The sequence below is a fragment of the Lates calcarifer genome, linkage group LG4, assembly GCF_001640805.2.
Source record: "Lates calcarifer isolate ASB-BC8 linkage group LG4, TLL_Latcal_v3, whole genome shotgun sequence".
NCBI classification, from domain to species: domain Eukaryota; kingdom Metazoa; phylum Chordata; class Actinopteri; family Centropomidae; genus Lates; species Lates calcarifer.
This window is the reverse complement of record NC_066836.1, coordinates 14,261,983-14,287,925: the sequence shown is the minus strand read 5'-3', so window position 1 is coordinate 14,287,925 and position 25,943 is coordinate 14,261,983. Positions and strand designations below refer to the sequence as shown.

At 42.0% G+C, this 25,943-nt stretch overlaps 1 protein-coding gene across 2 annotated transcripts in view; it reads right to left on the bottom strand.

The window, feature by feature from the left end:
* ece2a (endothelin converting enzyme 2a) overlaps positions 1 to 25,943 on the bottom strand; it is a 72,540-nt gene that overhangs the window by 16,037 nt on the left and 30,560 nt on the right. For both annotated transcript variants that reach the window (XM_018676837.2, XM_018676838.2), the window contains exon 3: positions 19,539 to 19,822. In XM_018676837.2, the coding sequence (XP_018532353.1) occupies positions 19,539 to 19,822 (284 nt within the window). The remainder of the gene's footprint in view (positions 1 to 19,538; positions 19,823 to 25,943) is intronic.

Sequence of the window (25,943 nt, the reverse complement as noted above, 5' to 3'; positions counted from 1 at the left end):
TCAAGCTAACATTTTAACTGTAACTTTCCAAACCAGAACAAACTGATGTGCTGCTTGCAACTTGTTACTTTTCCTTCAGTCACTTCTCTTTATGTATGAACAGCTCCTCTTTGCTCAGGGTAACACCATCATTGTCATGATGCTAATGTCGCCATCCTCGTGGAAGAATACTAAAATCCGGAAAATAGTTCATCAGTATATGTAAATCTAGGCTGCTCAGAACTATATTGTTGCTACATGTTCACTGAAATGTCAGCATCAAGCAAGTGTCAAGTCTTTACAGTGAGGTGACTACAACTTCATTCAAATGAATAGAGACCATTGGCTGCCTGGAAGGCTTGAAGACAAATAAGTAATGTCTCAGTTTAGGAAACAGTTAGTAGTAATGTAAAGTATAGTTAGTGCACTGAGACATGCAAAGCCTAAAGCCAGTTTCCTATTGATTAATTTCATTTCAAAATCAGCTGATGAAACATGTCTTTAGTATAGTGGACTACATATTTTCACACATGCATGTTAGCTTGATTACTATGGACAGTAATGACAAACAGCATCAAGAGTGCTTTCCCCAGAGCTAATCCCAAAGGGGACTGAACAAATCCCTTTGCATCTTGCCACTGGCATCAAAGCTGGAGAAAGTAACACTGCACATCAAAGCCTGAAATTTAAAAAAAAAAAAAAAAATCATCAACAGCCAAAAAGCTTAGTGCCTAAAAATGCCTTGAAAAATAAAATCCACCTCATTCCTTTTTTTTTCTTTTACTGTTTCTGGCCCATCCAGTGAATAACCACAGCAAACAATCAAATGCTCACTGCTGTGAGCTACTTTGTCCAACCTTAAAATGTCACATCCAATTCAACAGACGCTCAATAGTGTCCTGACTTGCGCCAAGTACTGCTGAACTGTAGCTATTATTTGGGAGCTATTTTTGCGGCAGCAGTCGATCCTGCAGGCACAATATGTAGTGTGTAGACTGCTGCTGCAGCAGCGTCAAATCACGTGCCCCAAACCAGGTCAGCTACAGCATTAGAGAGTGGGCTGAAGCTCGCCCACTGTACATCCCCTCAGATCCGATCCTCCATCCTTTAATATAAAGTATTGCTTTAACTGGGAAGAAGAAGATGAAACTTTTAATGCTATACAAGCTTTACTGCCATGTTGTGTGCTGGGTATTTGTGCAGTTCTACTACAGTCTGATTTAGAGGAATAGTTTTAGAGGAATATGCAGCCTTCATTTGTGCACATTGGTTTGCATAATTTTGCATGGTAGCACATCTACATACAGTAACATAAAAATCACATTTTGGTAGTAGCAGGAACTGATACCACCTCAGCAGCAGGCACAACATGGTCGCTCCATCACTCAGTAACACCTTCTGTTTGCTTGTGCTCTGCTTATCTGTCACTCTTTTTTTTCAGTCTTTCTGTCCGTCTCTGCAGCTCTCCCCGTCTGATCGAGCACTTGGACTCAAGAAGCTGTGATTGCTTTGTGAAAATTCAACGTGCCCCCAGGCTGTTGTTTTTCATAATTAAGTACGGGAGCAACAATCTGGCTGAAAACAAAACCCACAGACAGACAGTGCTGGGCTGTTCCAAAAATATTTCTCATTTTCATATCCATGCTGCACAGGTCAGAACAAACTAACCACATACTGTACAGTGAGCCAAAAGGGTTTCAAGCAAGTGGAAGCACTTTATAGCATCATAACTGCTCTGAACATGTAAGACAGCAAAACATACCCCCCCACCCTCCCCTCCTTTACACGTGAGTAGCTTTGTCTTCTGAACGCTCTGCTGCTATCTCTTTCTTCCCGCCTATTTCTAAATTTGAAGCGACATAAAAGCAGAGTCCTTTTTTTTGTCGTTTCTGAATAATTGCATCATTTGGCGAGTGGTACAGTTATTTCAAGCCCTTGGATATCTCTCAATACACAATGCTGAGGCTCAGAGGGACATAAAATTGAAGATTTCATAGGATGGGAGGAGAGTGGTAACGCTGATTATACATGGACACATCCATATTATGAAAGTGGGTCAAAGACACTCAGAAATGTGATGTTTCAGACAAAGGTCAGGCAAACAAAATGGATGTGATTTTTATCCTTCAAAATATTATGTTGCAGATAACAATTAGTTCTATTTAACTGTGACACATTCAGCAGCTTGATTTAAAGATATAGCCTAAGTAAGTTATTTATTCAGCCACACTCTTAGATATAAGGAGACTGATGAGATTTAGGTGTTTAAAATAACTGAAATAAACAGCTTTCTTCATAAATTGTATGTAATGTATGTATCAACATATTATAATTATACTGATTATAACTCACAGTTAAGAGTAGTATTTTTTCTGCGGGTTTAAAATGCTTGTTGTAAAAGTAAATTCAAACCCACAGTTTCATTTTGATTTCAGTAAACAGAAGATGGACCCAAAAAAAAACCAAAAAACTTTCCCTTACTGAACACCTCTCGCCTGGTGATAACAGGACGGGATGCGCTGCACTGTCACCTAGTTTCCATGGTAACCTGTTGCTATGGAAACAGGCCCTGGAACAGACTCAGGAGTTGGGTGGTGGAGATTTTGTTGCCGGAGAGGCAGAGGGAGGTGAGGAAAAAAAAACGGGGAGAGGAAGGAGAGAAAACATGGAGAAATGGGGGGAAAAAAGTAAAGCGAAAGAGCTCAATTTGTGTGCACGTGTCCACCTCATGTCCTAACCAGGCATTAACACAACTCGCTTGTCACCAGAAGTGCAGAAGTTTACTCAGAACTATATTTTCTGACCAGAGATGGCAAAGTTTATTACTGTGGGATTTTTTTTTAGGGGATTCAGGTGTTTGATAATGAACATGATGCCACACTGGAAAAAAGGAGGGAGCAGCCTCATTGACATTCATCTCACTCGTCTGATGGCCGTGTACAGCAAACATTACATAACCACTGTGATGGCTGATGGCTGGCACCACAACCAAACACAGTTACACTCTCTTACTGTGTGTTTTGCTCTTCCTATCTTTGTGAGGACAAATTAGAATTTTAGATATTCAGAACGAGGACCTCTCTTCAGTTGTTTATGAAGATATAAGAGGTTGAGGTGAGAATTAAAATTAGTTTAGCCATAGGTTAACCCTCAGTGTTTTGCATATAGTGCTGATGGTATAGAGAATAAAATTGAGGGTCCTCTGAGAAAAACAACAAGTGTTTGTGTGCCTGTTTTTATGTGTGAATCAAGTGTTAGTGAACTGTCAGAGGTTATTTACTGTAAATCACCTTTTCCAGAGAAGAGTCAGCGGTAATTTAACAAACACACTCAATCACAAATAATGCGAGGGAGAGAGGAATGTGGCAAACAGCTTAATTTGTTTGTCACTGAGAAAATAACAAGGAGGCAGTGCTGGGTGCCTGCAGGTAAACCCAAGCCTAACACACTCATTTGCAGATGTCTGCATAAAACAGGCCGATTCCCAGAAATTACAGACCAACCAGCCACTGAGCTACATCTGATTTCCCGTAACATCTCCCCCACACACACACACCACCCCCTCCTCATCTCCATCTCACTCTCTAATCTTTCTCTGGCTGAAGTTGGACTGCAGCCTGCTGGGTTAGTCTATTTAACTGCTGTCTATAGAGAGCCTTGGAGCATGTTGTGTACTACAGCGAGTGAGAGACAATATGGGCAGCAACTGGCAGGGAGCACCATAGGACAGATGGATGCATGCACACACTTGCACTCACACATTCAGATGCACACTTATTCTCTCAGTCTGAGTCTTATTCACTCAGTCGCCCTAACAAACTGCACCAGAGATTTCAGTCTGACTTACTACATTATGGCTGCTACACAAACACAAGTCTGTGGAAAATAAACAAAGCTGATAGCAAAGATGTGCAAACAGGAAGTGAGTTGTTAACTTTATGCGATTAAACGCCCCCCCAAGAATGTTTACACTTCACGCTGACTTCATTTTGACATTGTTGTTAATCAGAATCTTGATACATTTTATATAGCGCAACACTACAATGACTAATATTATATTATGACAGGAACACAAGTTAACACAGAGTTAACACTAGCGTTGCTTTTCACCACTGGTTTGATGCTGAACGTTTCTGGTACGTAGACAGCTGTTAATGCTAACATTGGCTATGCCACAGTAGCAAAAACCTACACATAGCACCTTTAAAATAACATTTTAACTAGTAACTATTTACTCTGCAAATTCTACCAACTGAGAACCCGATTCAAAATGGAACCACAAACTATCCACAAGTGCACAATTTACAGTTTTGTTAAGTTCTGGTCACATGTTATGGGATTTTGATGACATGTTTCAGTCACTCCTTACAATTAAGATACACTTTTAACCAGACTGGGAATAAATGTTTCAATTCACACCTCCCCAGTGGGACTGACTAGGAGGAACAAAACAGGAGAGATGACGCCACACTACAAGAGCAGAGAGAACATCTCATGGTCAAACTCTGAGAGGTAGAGGCAAACTGTGCATTACTGTTTTCTGTGGACGACTGGATAAAAGGTTTGTGCTGACTTCAGTCTGACGGTACCGAAAGAGGCGATTTAATTAACTGATTGGGGGTATTACACAATTTCACTTCTGTCCAATGAAATGAACAACCCACATTTACCCCCTCAAACAACATCCAAATTTGTGAGGAATACTGAACATGTCATCTGTTTACAGCAAACTTATCTATCTATCTATCATATCTAAGTTGAAGTTGTATGTTTGTGATGTGATGACACTGTCATTTCACAATTTTATCTGCATCTACAGTGGACATTTATTTTGAGGAAAAATGGCTATAGAGGTTGTGTAATTTTATGAGGTACAAAACTAAGCCAGCCATCTGTAAGAGGAGACAAGAACATGAAGTAACTTTTAGAGTTAATGAAGCCCTAAAATACAATGAGGTAATTTAAAATGTGCAATTTAACACTTAATATCCAACTGCATTTAATTGGAAAGTTACATCACTTTTTCTTGCTGACATTTTTAAACCAAAAAGTCTCTCTCTACCAGAGTGATGGCAGACATTAGGACATTTCCTGGACTTGATTTATGCATTTCTTCATCACTTCACTCTGCTGGCACACCACAACTGTAATGACATTTTTCACATATACAATACCACGTGTGTGTGTCAAGTGTGCCTGCTAAAAAAGCCTGCTGACAGCCACTGGCAGCTATTGCGTTGCAGATGCATAAGTCACTGTCACGGCGTCACACTTCTTCCAGCATGGGAGGTGTCACTTAAATAAATGTATAATTATCTGGAGGTTGTCAAGAAGCAGTTTAGTGCTGTGCTGTGCTGCCTGACTCAAAGAGAACGGAAAGACGAGCTCCTCTGATCTCTGATCTCTCTCTTTTCAGTGCAAAAGAGATGTGAGGACATACAGCAAAAAACTCTGTCTACACATCTGGAACTGTGACAACTAGGGAGGGCACAGAGTTCTGTCTACGTCATGTGTGCCGCAACACGTTTATTTGCGTACGTGTCTGTGTGTTCTCATGCATGATGTGTTTATGGGTGTCCTTGCAAATAAATACGTGTGTGTGTGTGTGTGTGTGTGTTTGTGTGCCTGTGTGAGCGTGTGTGTCTTTGGTAGCAGCCAACTGTTCAGCAGTGGGATCCCTGCACATCTGGCAGCGTGCTTTGGCCTGGGGTTGAGAGGGTATCTGTCGTACAGCAACGATGAGGGGGATGGGAGAGAGAAAAGGAAGAGGAGGAGCTGTACATAGGATTAAAGACAAAGGGGAGGTGGCAGGAAGCTCAAAAACAAGGAAAGATGAGGGATTTATCTTCATAAAATGAGATGAAAATGAGCAGATGTACAGCCAGACACCTGAGGATGAGTCTTGTTTGAGACAGACCAGGAAAGAAGTTGAGGAGACTGGTGACGACAAACAGATGATGTGTGGAGCGTGTTGAGCTAAACTATGTAGTGCCCTCAAATGAGGTGTCACACAATCGTCTTAAGACTCTATACATCATATTACAGTGTCAGTGTTCGGGTTAAATTATTGGGACTGAAAGACCAGAAATGAGTGATGCACTCTCACTGTGGGTTCAGCTTACACACTGGAGTGACACAAAAATACATCAACAGCTTCCTGTCTGGCCTAGATACAGTAAAGGTGAAAATAACCTGATCGTGCACTGCAATGTCGTCATCTTTCTGTTACCGCTTTTTGATGGAGGTTGTGGGTCCAATACAAACTCCTAGAGGTATTAAAACAGACTCAAACAGATGTTTTCCCTGTGATTTGGAGGGGATCATGTGGTGTGAGATCATGCATACATTTAGGTAATCTGCTGAGCTGTGGATTTATTGGTGGAACATATATACTATAAGTCAGAATTCATAATCCTGTGAGCTATTGCCTGCTACACTTAAAACACTTTCATGCCATAACCACCACAGCTGGAAAACCGTCACTCCAGCCATAAACTTTCTAATAAAACTGAATTTTAAAAGATCCAGTTCTAGCCCGACCAAAGCTTCAGGTACAAACTCTGCATTTCAAACACTAAACTTGCGTTAGAGACGGGATGGAGTTTGAACGATGTCAGCCTTTACCAGGTGGGGTGGGTTTTAAAGGTGCTATATGTAAGTTCTTGCTATCACTACAAAGCCAGCGTTAGCATTAACAGCTGCTACCAAGAACTTCAGCCATTGGTGCACGTACAAGACAAGAAGTTAGAATACGCTCTCTGAGCAGCACCACTTCTTCATCCACTCGTGTTGGAGTGAAGGCAGACTGGACACTATGGTGACTGACTACCGCAAAGTGATGTCATGAGACAAGATGCGGCGGGGCTAGCTGGTTTAGAATGCTAACTTCAGTAGGAGAAAAGTGATAGAAGCTAAACAAGAGTTAGCACTGGCTTTTCCACCACTGGAGACAGCTCTTTATGAGTAAAGGAACGGAAGATAAGATGCTTTGGAATTTGACCAATATTAATATTTACCTTTTTTCTATAATTTGTTTCTCTTTTTTCTCTTTCACTTGGACATGCAACACTAAATTACTGGAATACCCTTTAAATATCCAAAATGCAATCTTCTGCAACACCCACTGATCCTGGAACCCTTGAGCAAAATCTGAATCAAAATTAACTCCTCCTCCACAATCACACAAAAACCTACACATATTATTTAATAACAGTATGTTGAGGAAAAACAATACCCTTATATAACTACATGTGGTATGAGGGACAGTAAATAAATCTAAATTTAAAAAGTCTCTCTAAATTCATTATACATTTGCAGGAGCTTTCACCAAGGTCTCTGCATTCTACTTTAAAGCCAAGATGACTCTATAGCCGACAAAGGAGTTACATGATCTGTTTGTACCTGAAGGAAACGGGTCTATTTCTGGCGAGAGGGTCAAGCCTCATGAGTCCAAATCAGTGCCCTCTCCCTGCTTCATCCACTCCTTTAAGCAGCAAATAGCTGTTACCTTAGCTGTCTGCTCTGGTCCATTAGCTCAAAAGTGAGGAGGTCATTTTGGTCACTTGAGATGGAACCAGCATAATGTTGTGTGGCTCTGTGCCAGCAGCGAAAAACCTGTTTCTTATGAGTCTCTTGCGTGTCCGCCATGGGATTGCAGCGTGGGCGGACAGGAGATCACGAGGCTCAGCCATCGACTCGGACCCGTCTTTCAGTGGACAGCAAAAGGTTCGGGCAGAGGAGGGGGAGAGAGAGAAAAATATAGAGAGCAATGGAGGAGAGAAAGTGACCCAACTGCAGGCTTGATTGATCTGCTGTGTGGAGGGAGGCCGTTTTCACAGTTGGATGGGTTCTATCTATCCAGAAACACCTCTCTCTCTCTATCTCACACACACACACACACACACACACACAAATGCTTGCTCCTGCAAACACATGCATGGACACATGCCAATGCACAGAGACATAAACAAACACATGCTTGCTCCTGCATGCACAATGATGCCTCTCGCTTATCAGATTCCCCAGATACCTGCACACATTTAAGAATATAATATAAAGAAAAAACAAACCCAGATCTGCGGTCGACCCTGTTATGTCAGAGCGATGTTTTTCATCACATCGCATGAGAGAATTTTCCCTGACCTCCCCTACGTACTGACTATACCATCCACTCTGGAGTAATAACCCTCTAATGAATGTTAAGCCTGCATGTTTGCTTGTGTCCTTGATCTTTTAATGGTGCAGTGCATGAAAGAATACATTCTCCATAATGTGTAATTAGAGACAAACATGATACCCAGCAAGGCTATACTTCAGATTAAACTGGTTGCAACCAGACGACAACACACGTACGACAATGCACGGTAAAATTCCTGTAGGGGTGTGGATTGGAACAAATGCAAAATGGACCTGACCTCCCAAAAACCTCCGCAATGATAACTTTCAACAGGAGAAGCAAACGGGAACAGATAAACACAGAGCATTTTTCAGTCGAGCCTGCTATTCCTCCCTTCCTCCCTCCTCTCTGACTTTGAGAGGCCTTAATGAGAGAAAAGTGTCTGTATCGATTCTTCTGCATTCTAACACTCTGTGATCGAAGAACAAAAGAGAGGAAAGATACAGATGGAGGCAGAGAGAGGGAGACGGAGAGTGCATCCTATCGAAGCAGCTTCCAGACTCTGCAGGCAACTGAGGAACGGTGCACTCTGTATAAATAATGCTAATTAACTATTTTAGAAGTTCACAGTGTCTGTCTGTAAAAAAGAAACAGAAAGACATGTATGATTAGTTGTGCATGATTGTTTGTGCCATTGTGTCACTACTATTTCTTAAAGTGAGGACTAATAATGCAGGAATACTGTGGAGGGGCCAAACAAAGCAACACTTAGAAACAATCTTATTGTCTTCCCTTGTTTGCCCTATTTCTTTCAGTTTCTGTTTTTTTGTCACAATTGACTGTAACACATCTACAGTAACTAGTAACTTTGGGAAGCATATAATGCTTGTACTTTTGCCAAAGCCAATTGTTTGACATTTAAGGAAATATACCTAATTGCTCTCCAGGAGAGAGTTATATAGAAGATCAGTATGTTCTCCATATCTATCTGTCAATACTAATGCAAAAGCCAGCTAGTTAGCTTAGCTTGGCACAAAACCCCACCCAGCTCCTCTTGCCAGTCAACTAGTGGAGGAAGTGACTGGTCACCGTCATGTCTTTCAATTTGACACAGTGAAAGAGACTGATAAAGATAATGGATAAGTAGCTGAGAATAGATAAGAAAGAACTTAATTAATCCTGAAGGAAATTGTTGTGCCAGATATAGCTCCAAAACAGTAGAGAACAGCAGTTAAATATATGTGAAACAAATAAATAATAGAATAAAATATGAATGAATGAATGAATGAATGAATATGATAAATAAAAAATATAAAAGAGGAAATGAATAGAGGCTAAGCCTTAACACTGATGATAGTGTCTAATAACATTCAGATTAAACACGATGCATTGATGAAGGGGTACTTGAACTCATCTGACAGGGCTGCAAGGGGACGTTCCTCAAGAAAAGGTTGGGAACTGCTGCAGTATGTGGACTAACAGTGATGAGGTGTAACAGGCCCAGGAATATAAAAACACCCTTGCACGCGCAGTCACACGTGCACACACACACACACACACACACACACACACACACACACACACACACACACGCACGCGCGCACACACACACACACACACACACACACACACACACACACACTCACTCTAGATTTGTGTAGTCTACTAACCCTCTTCAAGGGCTGTACTCCACTCCACTTCACTGTGGCCTACATTGATTTTACATACATCCACTCTAAATATGGATTTCCCCCCTTTTTACTCACTACCAGGTTGTGCTTATCTTATGTCGCATGGATCAAGAAACAAATGCAGTCAAATGCAATCAGCACAAAGACACCAGATACAGTAAAAACACTATAATACACTCCATTTTCCAAGTGCATGGGTATTTCTTCTAACATCCCCTGACCACACCTCTGCCGAGCTACACTCATTATCCTCCCCTCTGTCTCTTTCCCTGTCCCTTGTCTCTAGTCTTCCTCATCCCTCTCTCCTATATTCTCTTATTCCAATTAATGATCTTCCTCTTTTAGGCATCCGTTGTTTCCATAGGAACAGTGCTCTGTAGTCGATACTGGTCGTCCTGGCAACAGTGATCTGGGCAGGACATTCTGTGAGTGTGCGTGCCTGTGTGTGTGCGTGCACATGTCACATATTTACTTGATTTTGGGCTTGCCCATCGCTGTGGCACAGGCATTCACTGTTTTATAAGTTTCTGGTCAACAAATTCAAAAATGCTCTTTACTTGGTGTGTGTTTGAAATATATTTTATTTCATATTGAAGGGAAATAAGTGTTTTTGTTTCATATTAAAATATAAGACCTGCCTGCACAGCCATTTCCCTCACTTTCCTCTTCACTTCTGCTACAGTGTGTCATGTTGTTGATAATATTCCTTTTAACCTAATCCCTCACTACTGTGCATATACAGCATGTACCTTCATATTCTCAATCTCTCTCTCTCTCTCTCTCACACACACACACAAGCAACTAAAGGTCAGATCATAATCCCTGTCTGGTGTACAGATTTTACTGTATGTGCTGTGAAAGGCGACAGAACATCTGACTGTGTAATAATGCAAACAAGTGCACAGAAGACATGACATAGAACTACAGGACTAAGACCAAAACTGTGTGTGTGTGTGTGTGTGTGTGTGTGTGTGTGTGTGTGTGTGCATTTAAACATGCAGTCACATTCATGAGATTTAGCAGTGACTCATGTTTAACACAGTTGCATCTGCCAATCCATGTCCGCACACTACTGCACACATTATATCCATGTGGAAGGTCTTGTAAAACTTCAGTCTTTGTGTGTGTGTGTGTGTGTGTGTGTGTGTGTGTGTGTGTGTGTGTGTGTGTGTGAGTTTAAGCAAATGAGGGGGAGGGAGCGTTTGTGTGTAAAAGGGAATAGAGGGATTGTATCTGGCTCAGGGGGCTTCCCTATTCACAGCTGGGACAAAACCTTAACACTGGATTAACAAGAGAGCACGAGGTGAAGAGCGCAAAGAGGACTGGGGATGAAACCAGGACAGAGGAGGGAATATGTGAAAAAAGTGAAAGAGAAATAGTGTTTTATTGACTTATAACAAATGTAACTATTGATCCTACGATACCCGAGACCACAAGGGCATCTGCGTTTGTCTCTCATATCCACTTTTCCTTACTAAATTCAAATTTCTTATTCACAAAGTCTTTACAAAAGAGACAGCGTTTCACACAGGCCAAACACAAAAACCAAAAAAGGAAGCTGACTGGCAGAAGCTAATGAATTTTCAGATACTACCCAGAGTACACCAACATACTGTGTTATTAAATGTCAATAATATATGCTAAATATGGCAGTAAATAAATATATTACGCGGTGTATGTATGCGTTGTTTTGGTGGTGGTGTTTGTGTGTGTGGGGCAGGCCATCTGCCAATGTGAGTGCCGAGAGTGTGTATGACTGAGCACGTGCAGAGAGTCATGCCTGTGTGTGAAAATCTCTAGAGAGCCGGGAACAGTCCATTTTCTGAGACACACACACACACAGAGAGAGAGAGAGAGAGAGAGAGAGAGAGAGAGAGAGAGAGAGAGAGAGAGAGAGAGAGAGAGAGAGAGAGATGTGTGAATATGCACGCAAACCCATACTACATGCACACACAAGCAGCCAGTGTGCACATGAAAAAATAAAAGATGCTCTGCAAGCATATACAAATGCACTCGTGCACCCTGTCGTTGATCCCCATCCTCACATCTATACACATGCGCAACCAGAATTGCAATCACCCACGCTCCCTCTCCCTCACGTGTGCTCCACTGCTCTACTTTCCCTCCACTGGAACTGCAGAGGGCCAGCAACCTGACACACACACACACACACACACACACACACACACACAGGGACATACCATGGGGGTATGGTAACATACACATATTCAGACATACCCATGAAAAGCTGGCTGCAGGTATGCAAATTTAAGTTTACAAACACACACAAGCCACTCTGCACATGCATATGCATAATAAAAACTACAGTTTGTAAATGCACATTACACGCAAGGGTAAAAAAATATGTGGGAGGAAAAGCACTCATACTGCTCATAGATAAATATAAACAGCAAGCACTGGTGTGAAAAAAAAAATCATGTTTCAAAAACTTACAGTCACTGAATGCATCACTTTGCCTGCTGGGACTAACAATTTCTTCCCTCCTAACCTTTAATAAACCTACAGAATCCAAATGAATTTTTATACACTAAAACAGCTTTTCAAACTGTGAGGGATAGTTGAAGAGGGGTATAGACAGAGAGAGACCTGGTGCAAAGATACTGCTGAGGTGAAAAGCAATTAAGGTACTTTAAAACTCAGAGTGCACGATAGCCGTAATTTGCACCAAAAGTCATACTCCTTCTTGGAGTCATAACTCTGTCAAATCTGAACTCTGAGACATGACATGCATACTTTTAGATTCAGTGTGACTTACATAGTAACTTTATTTTTTAAAGCTGTTGCAAATTTTTAGCTTTGACTTACACCTGTTGCCTTATGGTTACTGTTGCCTCACAATTTCGGTGCCAGCGCTTACACTACAATGTTGAAGATCAGAGGACCTTTTCAAATTTCAAAGTTCAACACTTCATGACCATGTTTTAAGTAGCAAACAAATAATTAAACACAAACATGCTGGAGATTCAAAGTCCAGATTTGACTGAGTCCTTGTTAAAAATATGAAAAATTAAGTGGAAGCCTTCATATTGAACTTCCTTTTTCAGTCTCTGTTTAAGCTCTGCCTATTGCAGTACACACACATGGAAGACAGCGAGATAGAAAAGGGAGAGTGTGAAAAGAGAGTGGGAATAAAGTGGATTGGTGTAATCCACTTTATTTTGGCACAAAAGGTTCAAACAGCAATGAAAACATGCAGACACTGAAAAACAGAGAGACAGACACACACGCACACACAGTTAGCGCTCAATGTTATTGAGCATACAAGAAATATGAAAAAAAAAAAAAAATCACAGAAACAAGAAACAAGACTGGAGCTCGTGTGTGTGGTCTAATATGAATGTTCCCCTGGGGCTGTCTTCCCGGCAGGCGTCCAAGCTTCCCGGTAATGCAGCAGGGGAAAAGTCTCCACAGCAGGAGCCAGGAACAACCAATCAATGTCAATGATTGTCTCTCTCTGTCTCTGCATTAAATCAGCTCAGGATGATGTCATGAAATGAGCCTCTCTACAACGACAAGTGGGTGGGTATTCAGTCATATGTTTGCTAATATGTTAGTCCGGTCGAGGTGGGGATTCCTTGAAATGTGGGCTTGATTGGGTAAAATCTGCTTGAAACAGAGCACAAAAATCTTATGAATGAACTGAACTGAACTTAATTTCCCTGAGGGAGTCATCCCAAAGGGATCAATAAAGTCTGTCTAAGTCTACATCATGTGCAAAACAAGCAGAGAAAACATGTAAATCTTCCTTTCAATGTGATAAAATCCCACCTATGTCCTGTGCATGTTCATCTTCCTGAACTCTGCCTTCTCCTTGTACCAAATAGGCATTATAACAAATGGAGGAGCCACTGCTGCAGTTTGGCTGCATACAATGGGTAACACAGGCATCCGCTGGATTACGCAGCATTACCAAAAAACAAAAAGAGGAGCAGGTCTCCTTCTGCACCCAGTCTCAGCTATCACAGGGAAACATACAGTAGGAAAGAGAGCAAGAGGAGAGGAGGGGAGAGAGGTATAAAAGGGAAGAGGTAAATCTTTTTTATGGCATGATGTACAGCTTGTGTGATGCTTGAATGACATTGCTGTAGGACCTTCATTAGGACCTTGAAAGTCTTCAGGTTAACTAAAGGTGCCTCTAGAGTGTGTAATAACAACAGCCAGATAAGGGTGTTGTATCCCACACTGTGTGAGATGGGCCTGTGTTGTCAACCATTTACTATACGCCATTCTGATGTTTTTAAAATGTTGTAAAACAATAAACAGCTTTGGCTGTAGAAAAAACACACACATGAATATGTGTATATCTGTGCAGGTAATACAGTTGAGTTGCACTGGTTCATGATTAACAGTCAGTCTGGGCTCTTCCTGCTTTGACAAGTCAAAATGTCGGCCAGGAGAAAAAAAAACTTTTATTCCATCAAAATTAGTGTCTAAGGAGTTTTAAAGTGAGACCAAAGGAAGAAACGGCACAGTTTCCCTCTCACACATGAAAAAGGCCATTCACTTGTAATAAAACAGACTCTTGCTGATTTAGGTACACTCGGCAGTTTTGCTTTGAAAGCCTTACCTGGTCTGGTCTGACCAGTGGTGTTTGGTGGCAAATATTAGCTCATGTTGTTTATAGATTTTGCTGCATAACTGGCTTTACTTAATCAGTTCACTGAATTAATTATTCTGTTTGTGCTACCATAATTCTACATTTTAGCATGTCAAAGATACCATTAAATGACAGCAGTGGTTTTATAACACAGGTTAAACGGGAAGTAAGCACACTGTGACAGTTTGTATAACGTAATTGCAATCTGTGGCCACAGTCCACAAAATTACATACTGGCCACAAGAGAAACTAGTTTTTAGTTCAAGCAAAGTTTTATATTTTGGAAATAAATTAAAAATAATAAAGGCCTGTGGTAGACACCAGCACTTCACTTCTCCCAAAAGTTTTAAAGGCGCAGGTTTAAGTCTTCAGGCAAAGTTTTTCTTGTGTAGAAGAATGACTTGGCTATAATTCAGATCCTCTTACTAATACACTGACACTATGCAGAATTACCAAACTTGTAAACTAGGCTAAAATTACAGACCTTGCATTATCAACAATCTCCACTTCAGTGCCCTTGACAAAAAAAAAAAAAAAAAAAAACCTCCATGGACACTGCTCTTCAGCTGACTCGGGACTTTAACCGTCCAGCAGAGAAGGAAAAATAGAAAATCAACTTAAACCATAATAATATATAATATTCATAATAATAATAAAATAGGTGTTAACACTTTAGAATGACTAAAAACTAGTCCTTACCTCTTTGAAATAGCCCAAGGACTAGTCTTTACCTGTTTAAACAGGACTAAAGGTTAGCAATTAAAAGTGTTAGTCTGAGACGATATCCAACGAAAGAGTCGCCATAGCAACAGTAAGAGTGATTCACAGAGCGTGTCAGGCTGTGAAATAAATTTCACACCTCAGTGCACCAAGGCCTCGGCTGTGAGATTTTGTTTGTGTGTGTGTATGTGTGTGAGTGTGTGTGCATGTTAGCAATAAAAATAAAAGTGTATTTGTTGTTACACCTATTGTCCCATGATTCTATATACGGTGTGTGCGATTTGAACCAGCAATGACTGCGTGAGGATGTTTTTTTTTTTTTTTAGCTGTGGTTTTTCCTACATTTGCTTGTTTGTCAGTTGCCAATAAATTTTTTATTTATTTATTTATTTTTTACCTTAACATGATTGCTTTTGTTAAGACACACTCTCAAAACAGATATTAGATCAAAGTACGCTCCACTTTTTTCTCCTTCCCTTCCTCTCTCCCTCCCTCTCTTTCTCTCTCTTCTCTGCTACCTTCATCCCATCGGTCTCACACTGACGCACTGCTCATTAGCTTTCTGTCAGTCTTGGTTTCTGTCTCCCACTCCGTCTCTTTTTTCCCCTCTTTTTTTCTCTCACATGCTGCCATGCAGTTATCCTCTTTTTTTATTTTCTTCCACCCCCCCGTTCAATCCCTCCTCCATTGTGTGTGAATTTAACAAAAAGATTCTTCAGGGATCTCCTCCCTTCTCATCGCCTTCTCCTTCACTCGGGCCATTTTCCTGCTTCTTCAGAGCTGTTCTCACTTTATTTATTTCTTTCTTATTTCTTCTCGCCTTTCTTTCTCTCTCTCTGCCTGTCCCCTTTTTTCATATTGTGAGAATGTTTTCTTGAAAGGAATGAAAGTAGGCTATGAACCCACCTCCCACATTCCTGCAAAAAACACACACACACACACATAAACAGGAATCGTGACTGCTGTACCCATACAAACCACAGCGAGAGAGAGCAAAAATACACCAGCGCAGAGGACTATCGACTTCTCTGTGATTACACACACGCGCGCACACATGCACATGTATTTGCACACATCAAGATGCACAACACTCACAGCGCAGCAGAAAGACAACATGAGCACAATTTCACATTGATGTCTCCACACAGCCCCAAGCACTGCGCAGGTGAGAGAAGTGGAAATGAGGGGAAAACGGAACGAGAGGCAGAGGTGAGAAGAAGAGATGAGAGTGTGAAGGGAAGCAGGTGATGCAGAGCGAGAAGGAACTCGACTCTCGTGCCGTAATGGCTCTCAAATGGGGCTGCTTCGTGAGTTCAGCTTCACTTCTTTCGAGGGGGAAGTCAAATCCTCCCATCTGTCCCCCAAACACACTCACTGATCCTTCTTTAATACTTCCTTCTGTTAGAGGAAAACACCCAGGACACCGTCTCCTTCTTTGCACGTGTGTGTGTCTATTGTCAGACGCCTTGGCCCATATACAGCAGGGTATACGCCTTTGTTTACTTCTTCAGCTTGGGCTTGTCCCCTGATTAAGCTTGTAGCATTAAAACCTGAGTTGATTCGGGAAGATCAAAACATCCTTCGAATACTTAGGTCTGATAACATTTTTCAGGCATCATCTTCTCTTGGAGAGGACCGTTTGTTGGAATGAACAGAACAGTAAATTCATGCAGTGGATCACATAAATCCCTTTATTTCAAAAGGGACATCTGTTTTACCTACTATCTGCACAGAGCTGATTCAGTTGAGGAAATTGTTGAATTTCCAGTTCAAATGAATTCAAACTAGCATGTGAACTGACTAAAAGCAGAAAATGGCAAGCTTTTTGAATGTCCAGCAACTGTAAGGGATGGCAGTGACCTTTCATTTGCGGATAATAACAATAATAAAGAAGGAAGGGCGGGCGGCACGGTGGTGAAGCAAGAAGGTTCTGGGTTCGAGCCCCGGTTCGCTCAGGGCTTTTCTGTGTGGAGTTTGCATGTTCTCTCCTGTGTGGGTTCTCTCTGGGTACCCCGGCTTCCTCCCACAGTCCAAAGACATGTAGGTTAGGTTAACTGGTGACTCTAAATTGCCCGTAGGTGTGAATGTGAGTGTGAATGGTTGTTTGTCTATATGTGTTGGCCCTGTGATGGACTGGCGATTCGTACAGGGCGTTCCCCGCCTCTCGCCCAATGACAGCTGGGATAGGCTCCAGTCCCCCCACAACCCTTAACGGATAAACGGTATAGATAATGGATGGATGGATGGAAGAAGGAAGGTCTGTGCTTGGCTGCAATGAATGCAAGCACACAATAAAAACTGATGACAATGAAGCATTTGATAAAATGCTGTATGATTTTCAACTTGTTGAATACCACCAGGCCAACTCCTCCACTGCCCACTTTACAAATCCAAATCATCACTGAAACACTACGTTGGTAATAACTGTGATATTTCCATTTGTGTGAAATTTTACAAAAAAAAAAGGTCAGAATTTTTTCAGTATAAATCTGCATGACTGTACTTAGTCCTCTCTAGCAGCTTCCATTAAAATAATTCATACAATCTGACCTTTCCCATTACTGCATTTACTGTGATTATATATTCATTCTGTGTACTGAGCCTAAACTATACCTGTAATTATGAACTAGACTTTGAATCACTCATTTAGCAGTGACATTGAGTAACATCATGAGTAATTCTTCCCCATTCAGAGCTTAGGAGTCACCTACTTTAGCCGTGTTCTCTTGTCTTAGTGTGTCATGGTCAAGTATGGCTAATGGCCAAAACATTGTCATTGTCACATTGACACAGTGGCGGTTAGAGCTGCAGCCAGCAGCTGAAGGGCACTTGACGTCGCACAAGTCAACTGAAGGGCTCGTGGATATGGAGTGGAAATGTAAAGTGCCACTATTACCAATTTCATTGTCATGGAGAAGTCATTTTACAGATAAACTCCTGCTGTAGAAGAGCGTTCAAATCATCATAGGCGTGTAGAGACTCTTGTGGGCTGCATAATACTGACAGGTAGAGAACAGATCAATAAAACCGGACCAATCTTCAAAATATATTTCAAGTTGGCTTTTTGCTATGTGTATCACTGCCACTCAAAAACAAACCAAAAAAAACACATATGTCAGTGTTCCAAAAGAAAATGATCTTCCAACTCCTTTGTGATAAAACTGAATCAGGCCATAGAAGTTGCTGAATGTAAAAGTTATGTTTTTAACAGAAAAGGGATTGTCCCACATGCTGTGAACTACTGTATGTCTGGAGGACACAGAAACAGATATGAGCGTGCTGCAGGGGCTAGAAACAAATAGGAGGCAATGTTTCAGCAACTAAAAGGTGTTTCACTAATTATTCTGAGCTTTAGTGCACAAAGTGCATCAAATTAACTGCAGGTTCTTTTGGTATCGGGCCTTGTTCTCCGAAGGTGTGACCTGACTTAACCCAACAAAATCACACATGTGAATCTGACTGGACATGAGAGCTAATGAAGCCATGGTAGGCTTATGTAAGATATTCACAGGCCCTTTACTGTATAATTTTTAGACCAATGATGACTGTAATACAGTAATATGTAAAGGCCAAAATGGTTGGGTTAGCAGATGAGCCACAGACTGGTACAGTGGGTGAGGATTAAGAGTGAATGTTTTCCCATGATTACTTTCCAGGAATGCCTACGAACCTTTTGCCTAGGAACCAGATTTTCTCACCATAAATAAACTATGATTTCAAACAGAGCTACATATCATCACTGTATAATAAACTGATATTTCTCATTTTCTATGTTATTATTTTTTATTAGTTAGATTCTCCTGTCATATTTTTTGTATGTCTCTGAAAACTATACTATTTTCATTTTGGAGAAGACACAAAACAAAGCATCTTTTGTATGTCTGTTCGTCAATCTATCAATTATAATATGTCTGACTGGTCAGCTTTTATGTGCAGGGAGTGCCAGGAAAGGAAAAGCTATTACAGATAGCTATTCCATGTTGTTCTGGTGGTGTGGATTATTACTGTTAGATGTTTAATTATAACATTAAGTCTACTTTATGCACATCTGAATGCTCTTATGTACTTTTTTAAATTTACTATGCTTTGTTCATTCAGCTAAACAGCTGAACTATGCGGTGCCATTTTAGCATTGAACTTAACTGCTGCAGCTGATTGACTTACATTATACTTAAGAATGGTATTTAAAGTTTGGACTTGAGTATTTAGTTGCAACAGATTTGGAGCAATATTTAGAGAGAGTTTTCAGTACACAAACACACAGGCACAAACAGAAACATGAGAGTTTATGCTAAAAAAAAAAAGTGGTTCCCGCTGGTATTTTTCCTCAAAAAACTGAATTGCTTTTGGTGAGAACTCTCAGCAAATATCTTAATCTATATTCTATCTGAGTTCTAAGGATCTTTATCGATACCTCTGTGAGTGCTTGGTGAACAAAACAGGCCGTCTGAGGGGACACCTGCCACGGTGACTTCTCCTCCACCATGATGGCGTCCAGCGTGGCCTTCTCGAGGATGACATCGAAGGACGCCGCGGGGAAGCAGAGCTGGCGCACGTCCATCTGATGCCAGGTCATGCCGGGGCAGTCGTTGTACCTGGCGGCCATTGTGCTGATGCACACCGAGGAATAATCTATGTTGGTGATGGAGCGGTAGCCGGCGCTGTACATGTCGCTGCTCATACTGCTGTTTCCACAACCTGAAGGAGAAGTAAGGGGAGAGAGGGAAGGAAGGTGAACCCGAGGCATGTTGGGAGAGGGAAGAACAGACGAGTGGAGGGAATGAGGACACAGGAGAGGAAGAAGAGAGAGAGAGGGAAGGTGAAGCCAGTATGTCTCTGATGACTCAAATCCCCAATATGTTTTTCAGAATGAGCAAATGATGGTGTTATCAATATAGCAACAACATGTGATTAAACAGCTAGCTGCTATCATGACAACAACAAATGCTATGACTGGGACCACCCCCTGTGATTGATGAGACAGAGATGTACACACACACACACACACACAGACACACACACTGACACATACACACAGTCCCTATTTGATCAAGGTGCTGTTCAATCATGAGCAACAAGCAGAGATGGAAACCTCCCACTCCAGAGGACCATATGGGGCTCACATTAAGCGCCTTCCGGGGGTGGGGGGGTGGGATTGGGGGCAGCCTATTCTGACGTGATGGTCAGACAAACAGATTGTCACCGGCAACAAGGTTTGAACTTGTAGCTTGTCTCCTGGGTGACAGATGGATGAAAGCCAAGGAGAGAAAGAAAAAAGAGGACTGAAGAAAAGTGATGATAACTTCTCATGTAGCAAGACAAGATGAAAATAATCTACTGAATGCTACATCTCACCTTTTGGATCAGATGACTCATAGATCGTGTAGATGGAGAGGGAGGAGTGGGTGGAGAAGACAGGCAAAAGAAAAGAGGGAAAGATAGGAGTAGGAGGAAGATTAAGGGGGGGCGGGGAGGCATATACACTAACTTGATGCACATATTCAGTTTCAGTAAAGGTGAAGTTCTTCTGCATTAGCCTACAAAATGGTCATATTATCTCTAATTCAAAATGTGTGTGTGTGTGTGTGTGTGTGTGTGTGTGTGTGTTTAAGGGTATCCGCCTCAGAAAAGGGGAGAAAGTGTGATAGGTGGGGCTGTGACTTCCGGCAGCATGTTGGCATCGACACCTCTGTTGCAAACGTGTGGCTGGCGCTTGTTATCACCTTACTGCTTCTACTAATTACCAGCTTCCAAAAGCTCCATGTATGTGTGTGTGTGTGTGTGTGTGTGTGTGTGTGTGTGTGTGTGTGTGTATGTGCGTGTGTGTGAGTGTGCAAGACTGATGCAGTTAGCAGCCTCACACACTCAATAACACATTTGTAACCTATTTAGATGTGTGTGTCGGTGCCGTACATGTAGAAACCTCTAGTTGCACAAGCACAGCAAGGAATAATTCAGATGTATAGACACACATGGACAACCAAAAGGCAGCAGGTGTGACGATAAAAACTGATGAAGACAGAATTAAAATGACAAGGGGAGGAAAAGATGTAACCACAGATGCTTTAAAATGCTGTGCAGTAAGAGAACCCTGTGCCACATACACTCCGCCAGCGATATTAGAGTGCTTTTGCGCACTAATGTGAGTGTGTGCATGAGTGTGTGTGTGTGTGTGTTTTAGACATCAGAGTGCTGGAGCTGTGCCGTCCCCTGATGGCTCTCCCTGTGACGTTGGCTTCAAAACAAGAGAGGAAATATGTCAGCGCTGCTTGTCACACTCAAATAGCTGAACGCTTTCTTTATGGATGGCTGGAATATGAGAGAATGTGTCGGCATTGAATTACACAGGCTCAACAGGTTATTTTAGATGACTTTAATCTTACTGCGTGTGTGCCAAAAGCAAGCAACAGCTTTGGAAAATATGGAGGAAAGGCAACCTGACAAGCAAGATATGAGTTACAGGAACATTGAAGATTCCTTCTGCTTAAAAAAGGGTCAGAGACATCATAGAAAATGTTGGCATCATCCTTTATGGAAACAAAGGCAAACCATTTCGCAACCACTGACCAGTTTAAGGTCAAAACGAAGGTCTGTGGCCTGGTTTCATGCCCACATTTGGTGGTTTGCAGAGTGGGTTAAATCGCTCCTGCACTCCCCTCTAAGATCCCGAAGCACGCCAAACATTGTTTCCAAAGGGTTCTCCCCGCTGACACAGCTATGTGTGTGTGTGTGTATGTGTGTGTGTTTTTCTTTTTCCATGCACTCGGCCCTGAGGAAGGGGTGTCACATGACAACTCATTCCTTGGGGTTGTCACGACAATTATAGTTGCCAGGCTGTCATCAAGGACACTACTCTCATTTTGGGTCTGTGACATCAGCTGGTGCCCCCCACAACCTCTGACCTTTATACACGCACATGCTTGCCAAACTCCCTGCACACGCACACACACAGCCAAAGAGGAGCTGTAACAGGTTGTACTGCATTTTAATCAGTCTGTGTGTGTGTGTGTGTGTGTGTGTGTGTGTGTGTTTGGGTAGATCCAAGAGTGTATGTTCTGTGTGTGTATGTGACACAGGTTTAATCAGGATACCAGGCCAGTCTGGAGTCTGTTTTTCCTCCAGCCAGAGGCAAGGAAGCTAAAAGCTGCTGATAGCCGGAGAGCGCATCCTAACTGGATTATCCAGAGCAGCAGAGCGGGATACTAAAGTTAGAGGTGTCATATCACCTCGTTCTGCTGGCTGTGTGAGTGTTTGCATGTGTGTGGTGGAAAATTTGAGTCCTGGTCTTAAAAAGTATCAGACCACTCATAACCAAGTCTGCAAAAACAAACTGTGGTGAACATCCGTCATCCGTTTGTGACATGTGTAAACTATTTGTTAAGCCATGTTTGTCCTCCTTGTATCCATTTATACAGGAAATTCTGCACAAACAAGATTTTTTTATTTTTTTTAAATACGAGAAGAAGCAGACCAGCTGCTAGGTCAGAGAGGAATGTTGTCCAAACATGGAAGTGGTTCCTTCCTGCAGACTCAGAGATGCTCTGTCCAACAATGGTATCAGATTGCATGTCTGACCTAACAAAGCCTTTGATATTCAAGATAAAGCATAACATGTGACTCTTGCAGCTGCGGAGACACCACAGGAAAGGAAACCTTTGAGGTAATCCACTGGAAATGGCTGGCTTACCAAACATGAGGACACGTACAACAGTATTTTCCTGAATGACAAAATTTCTCCACCAGACTGGAAGGCTGGGCTAGTTCCTAATTCAATCCATAAAGCCCATGTCATAAAAAAAAAGATTAAAACATCAAAAATGATACTGGAAATAGAAGAACTCCTAAGAGAAGAATCACATGCCTTCTGCTGTTTCTGTGATTTTCCACAGAGAATAACACTTTCCAACAGTAAATCATCAAGCTGACTGCCCACCATGGGTGCTCACCTCATTAATAGCACAAGTATATGGGATAACGTTACAGCAGAGTGTGCACTAGTTGAGTTAATCTCCAAACTGTACTTTAATTATGACATAAAACGTTTGCCAATGCTTGTTTTTCATCTAGAAAGTGCTGCTCCATCAGAATATCTGGATTTCCATCAATACTTCATTCAAAAAATGTGTCCAGAATAATGCAATCACATCCTAATTTGGACAACAGCTGAAGCCCAACCTACAGTAAAAAATGGTGACTTTATTGTAATTTCATTACAAGCTCCTTGACTCTTACTCAACATGAACTGTTTGAGATTTGACCTTTGAGCTATCAGATGACCTGCCTCCACATAAACAGTGACTCTCTAGAGTCCATCTATGGTCAGGAGGGGTGGTGGGTGGGGAACCCCTGCGAGTGAGCCAGCGGAGTAAAATATCAAAGCTGCTATCTCCAAGGAGAGCCGAGCACAGCAGTGGAAACTCCATGATGTCAGAGACATGCACGGTATTCATTCGCATCCCAGATTGGTTTAGACACATTAAGGGGTGCGGGGTGGGGGGGATCGTGGCCAGCACTGATGACAGGTGATGTCCACATGCGTTCTAGCAACAACACCGGGGGCCCCTCTGCCAACCCCCACGCCTAGTGGGCTCCGGGCTAGCCCATGGTAAACTGATGCCGTGGTGACGCTTTGCAAAAGTTCAGCGGCGTCTACTGCAAATGTCAACAAAAGAAGCCTGTTTTCTGTTTCTGTGTGTGATTCTGTAAGAACATGCACATGTGGCTCCATGTAAGTGTATTGTACTGATGCATGTAGGGATGTGGGACATTATCAGTAAAAACTAAAACCTGACACTTGAATGTTTAGCAAGTGTGAACGGCTTTAAATAAAAAAGTAAATGGAGACTGTTTTTGTTATGATGATGCTAATACTGATGCCGTTTTGTGCATGTGTGTTTAACTTTGAGTGTGAGTGGTTGTGTCAGATCACAGGAAGCCTGCACGTGTGTCTGCGCTTCTGTGTGTGTGAGCACCAGGACGAAGATGAAAGCCGACACAGTTACACTGGGCCTTGTTTTTAACCAATTATCTCTTGTTATCTTACAGTCCACTGTTATCTCATTAATTAGCCATAAATGTTTACATTACAAGCATTTGTGCACATTAACACACAATCATGGTCTTTAATTAGTTTGATATGTATGGACTCTCAAGCTGGGGAATACTTGAAATTAAGTGTTTTGATGACAAGAAAAAAGTTAACAGCCGTTCTGGAGAGGGGTGAGGGGGTGGGGGGGGTGATGAATTTTACAAATGGAGATAACTAACACTTTTAAAGCATTCATGGAGTTTCACTCCTCTGTCTACACAAACAGCGATGGAGAAATGGGAAATAAAGAGGTTGGGAAATGGGCATGCTTGTTTGTTTGAAGCATTCTGACCCCTTCATTGATCCGTCTTAAAAATTTCCACTGAGTTTCTCACAGTGTTGCGCTGAAGGAGAGAGCCTCACAGCTTGTTTCAGCCTCACATTGAGCCAGAGGACGAAGAAGATTCAGGAAGGGAGGGGGAGGCAGAGGTGGAGAGAATGGAGGAAGATAAGACAGAGAGGGGACACAGGGAGTTAACAAAAATCAAGAAAGAGTGGGGAAAGCAAAAGCAGGTCAAAATAAAATGGAGGAGAAGAAAGCGATAAAAGGAGAAAAGGAGGAATTGGCATGACAGAGAAAAGAACGAAGGGAGACTTGAGAAATCTACTAGAGCACGATAAAGAGATGAAGGAGAGGAGGACGGAGGAGGAATGAGCAAAGGAGAGAGGAGAAAAGACTGAGTGAAGTAACCAGCCTCGTCTCCATGGAGCTGAGCATCTCTCACTAGATATGCAGTAAATCCTTGCTCCTTTTCTATATGTCTTTATATCACACTGTGTACTTGTACATCCAGCACATGACAAAACTAGCATCCATTTACAGTGGTGAAGGGATATTTAAATACACAAACGACTGTGTGCTTACGTGCGTGTGCATGCTGTCTCTCTCATGCAATCTCTGCATCTTCACTAGATACAGATATTCTTTGTTTTCATGTTTTTCAAGCAGTTTCAGATGCTCCGGAGAAGTTGCATCAGCAGCAGAGGGCCAGATGAAAATTCTCTCGAAAAGCTCGGCTTTTCCGGCGAGTTCTCCTCAGAAGTCTCTTCTTCCCTCTACTCACAAAAGCAACCTCACTTACATAACCGGGTATATGAGATAATTAGCAAGTGAATAATTAAGCATGTGCCCGTGACAGTGTGACTGTTTGATGGAGTGTGAGCCTGTGTGTGTGTGTGTGTGTGAGTGATGGAGGACTTTTGGAAGGACTCCATTGTATGAATCTGCCTCTCTGTAGTGGCATGCAGCCTAAAGCGTCTCTCAGATCCAAAACACCAACAGGCACCAGGAACGGGGGCTTAGTAAATGGCAACAAGAAGGGGGAGCCATCTTTTCTCTCTCTTTTTAGCCAGAACTAAACACTTATTGAAAGCCACCCACCACCCTCTTTATATTACTATTTATGCCTTGTTACCCTCCATGCCAGTATGCATACAATACCACTCAGTTAAGCATCTGCCACACATAAAATATTTGAAAACTGGAAGCCAGAGTGCTTTACACTTCACCCTCTGCCCAAAGAAAAACACTCAACCGTAGAAGCAGCAGCACTACAGTTTGCATTTAAAGCCCTCTCTGTCCTTAGCGGGGTCAAACAACAGCTGAAAAAAACCTGCTGTGCTGTGGTGAAAGTCTAGAGATCAAGAACGATGGATAGAGCACTAACATGAAGGGTGGGCAGCTGTCAGACAAAGTGGGTGAGCTGAGAGCAACAGGGGTGACTAAGAGTG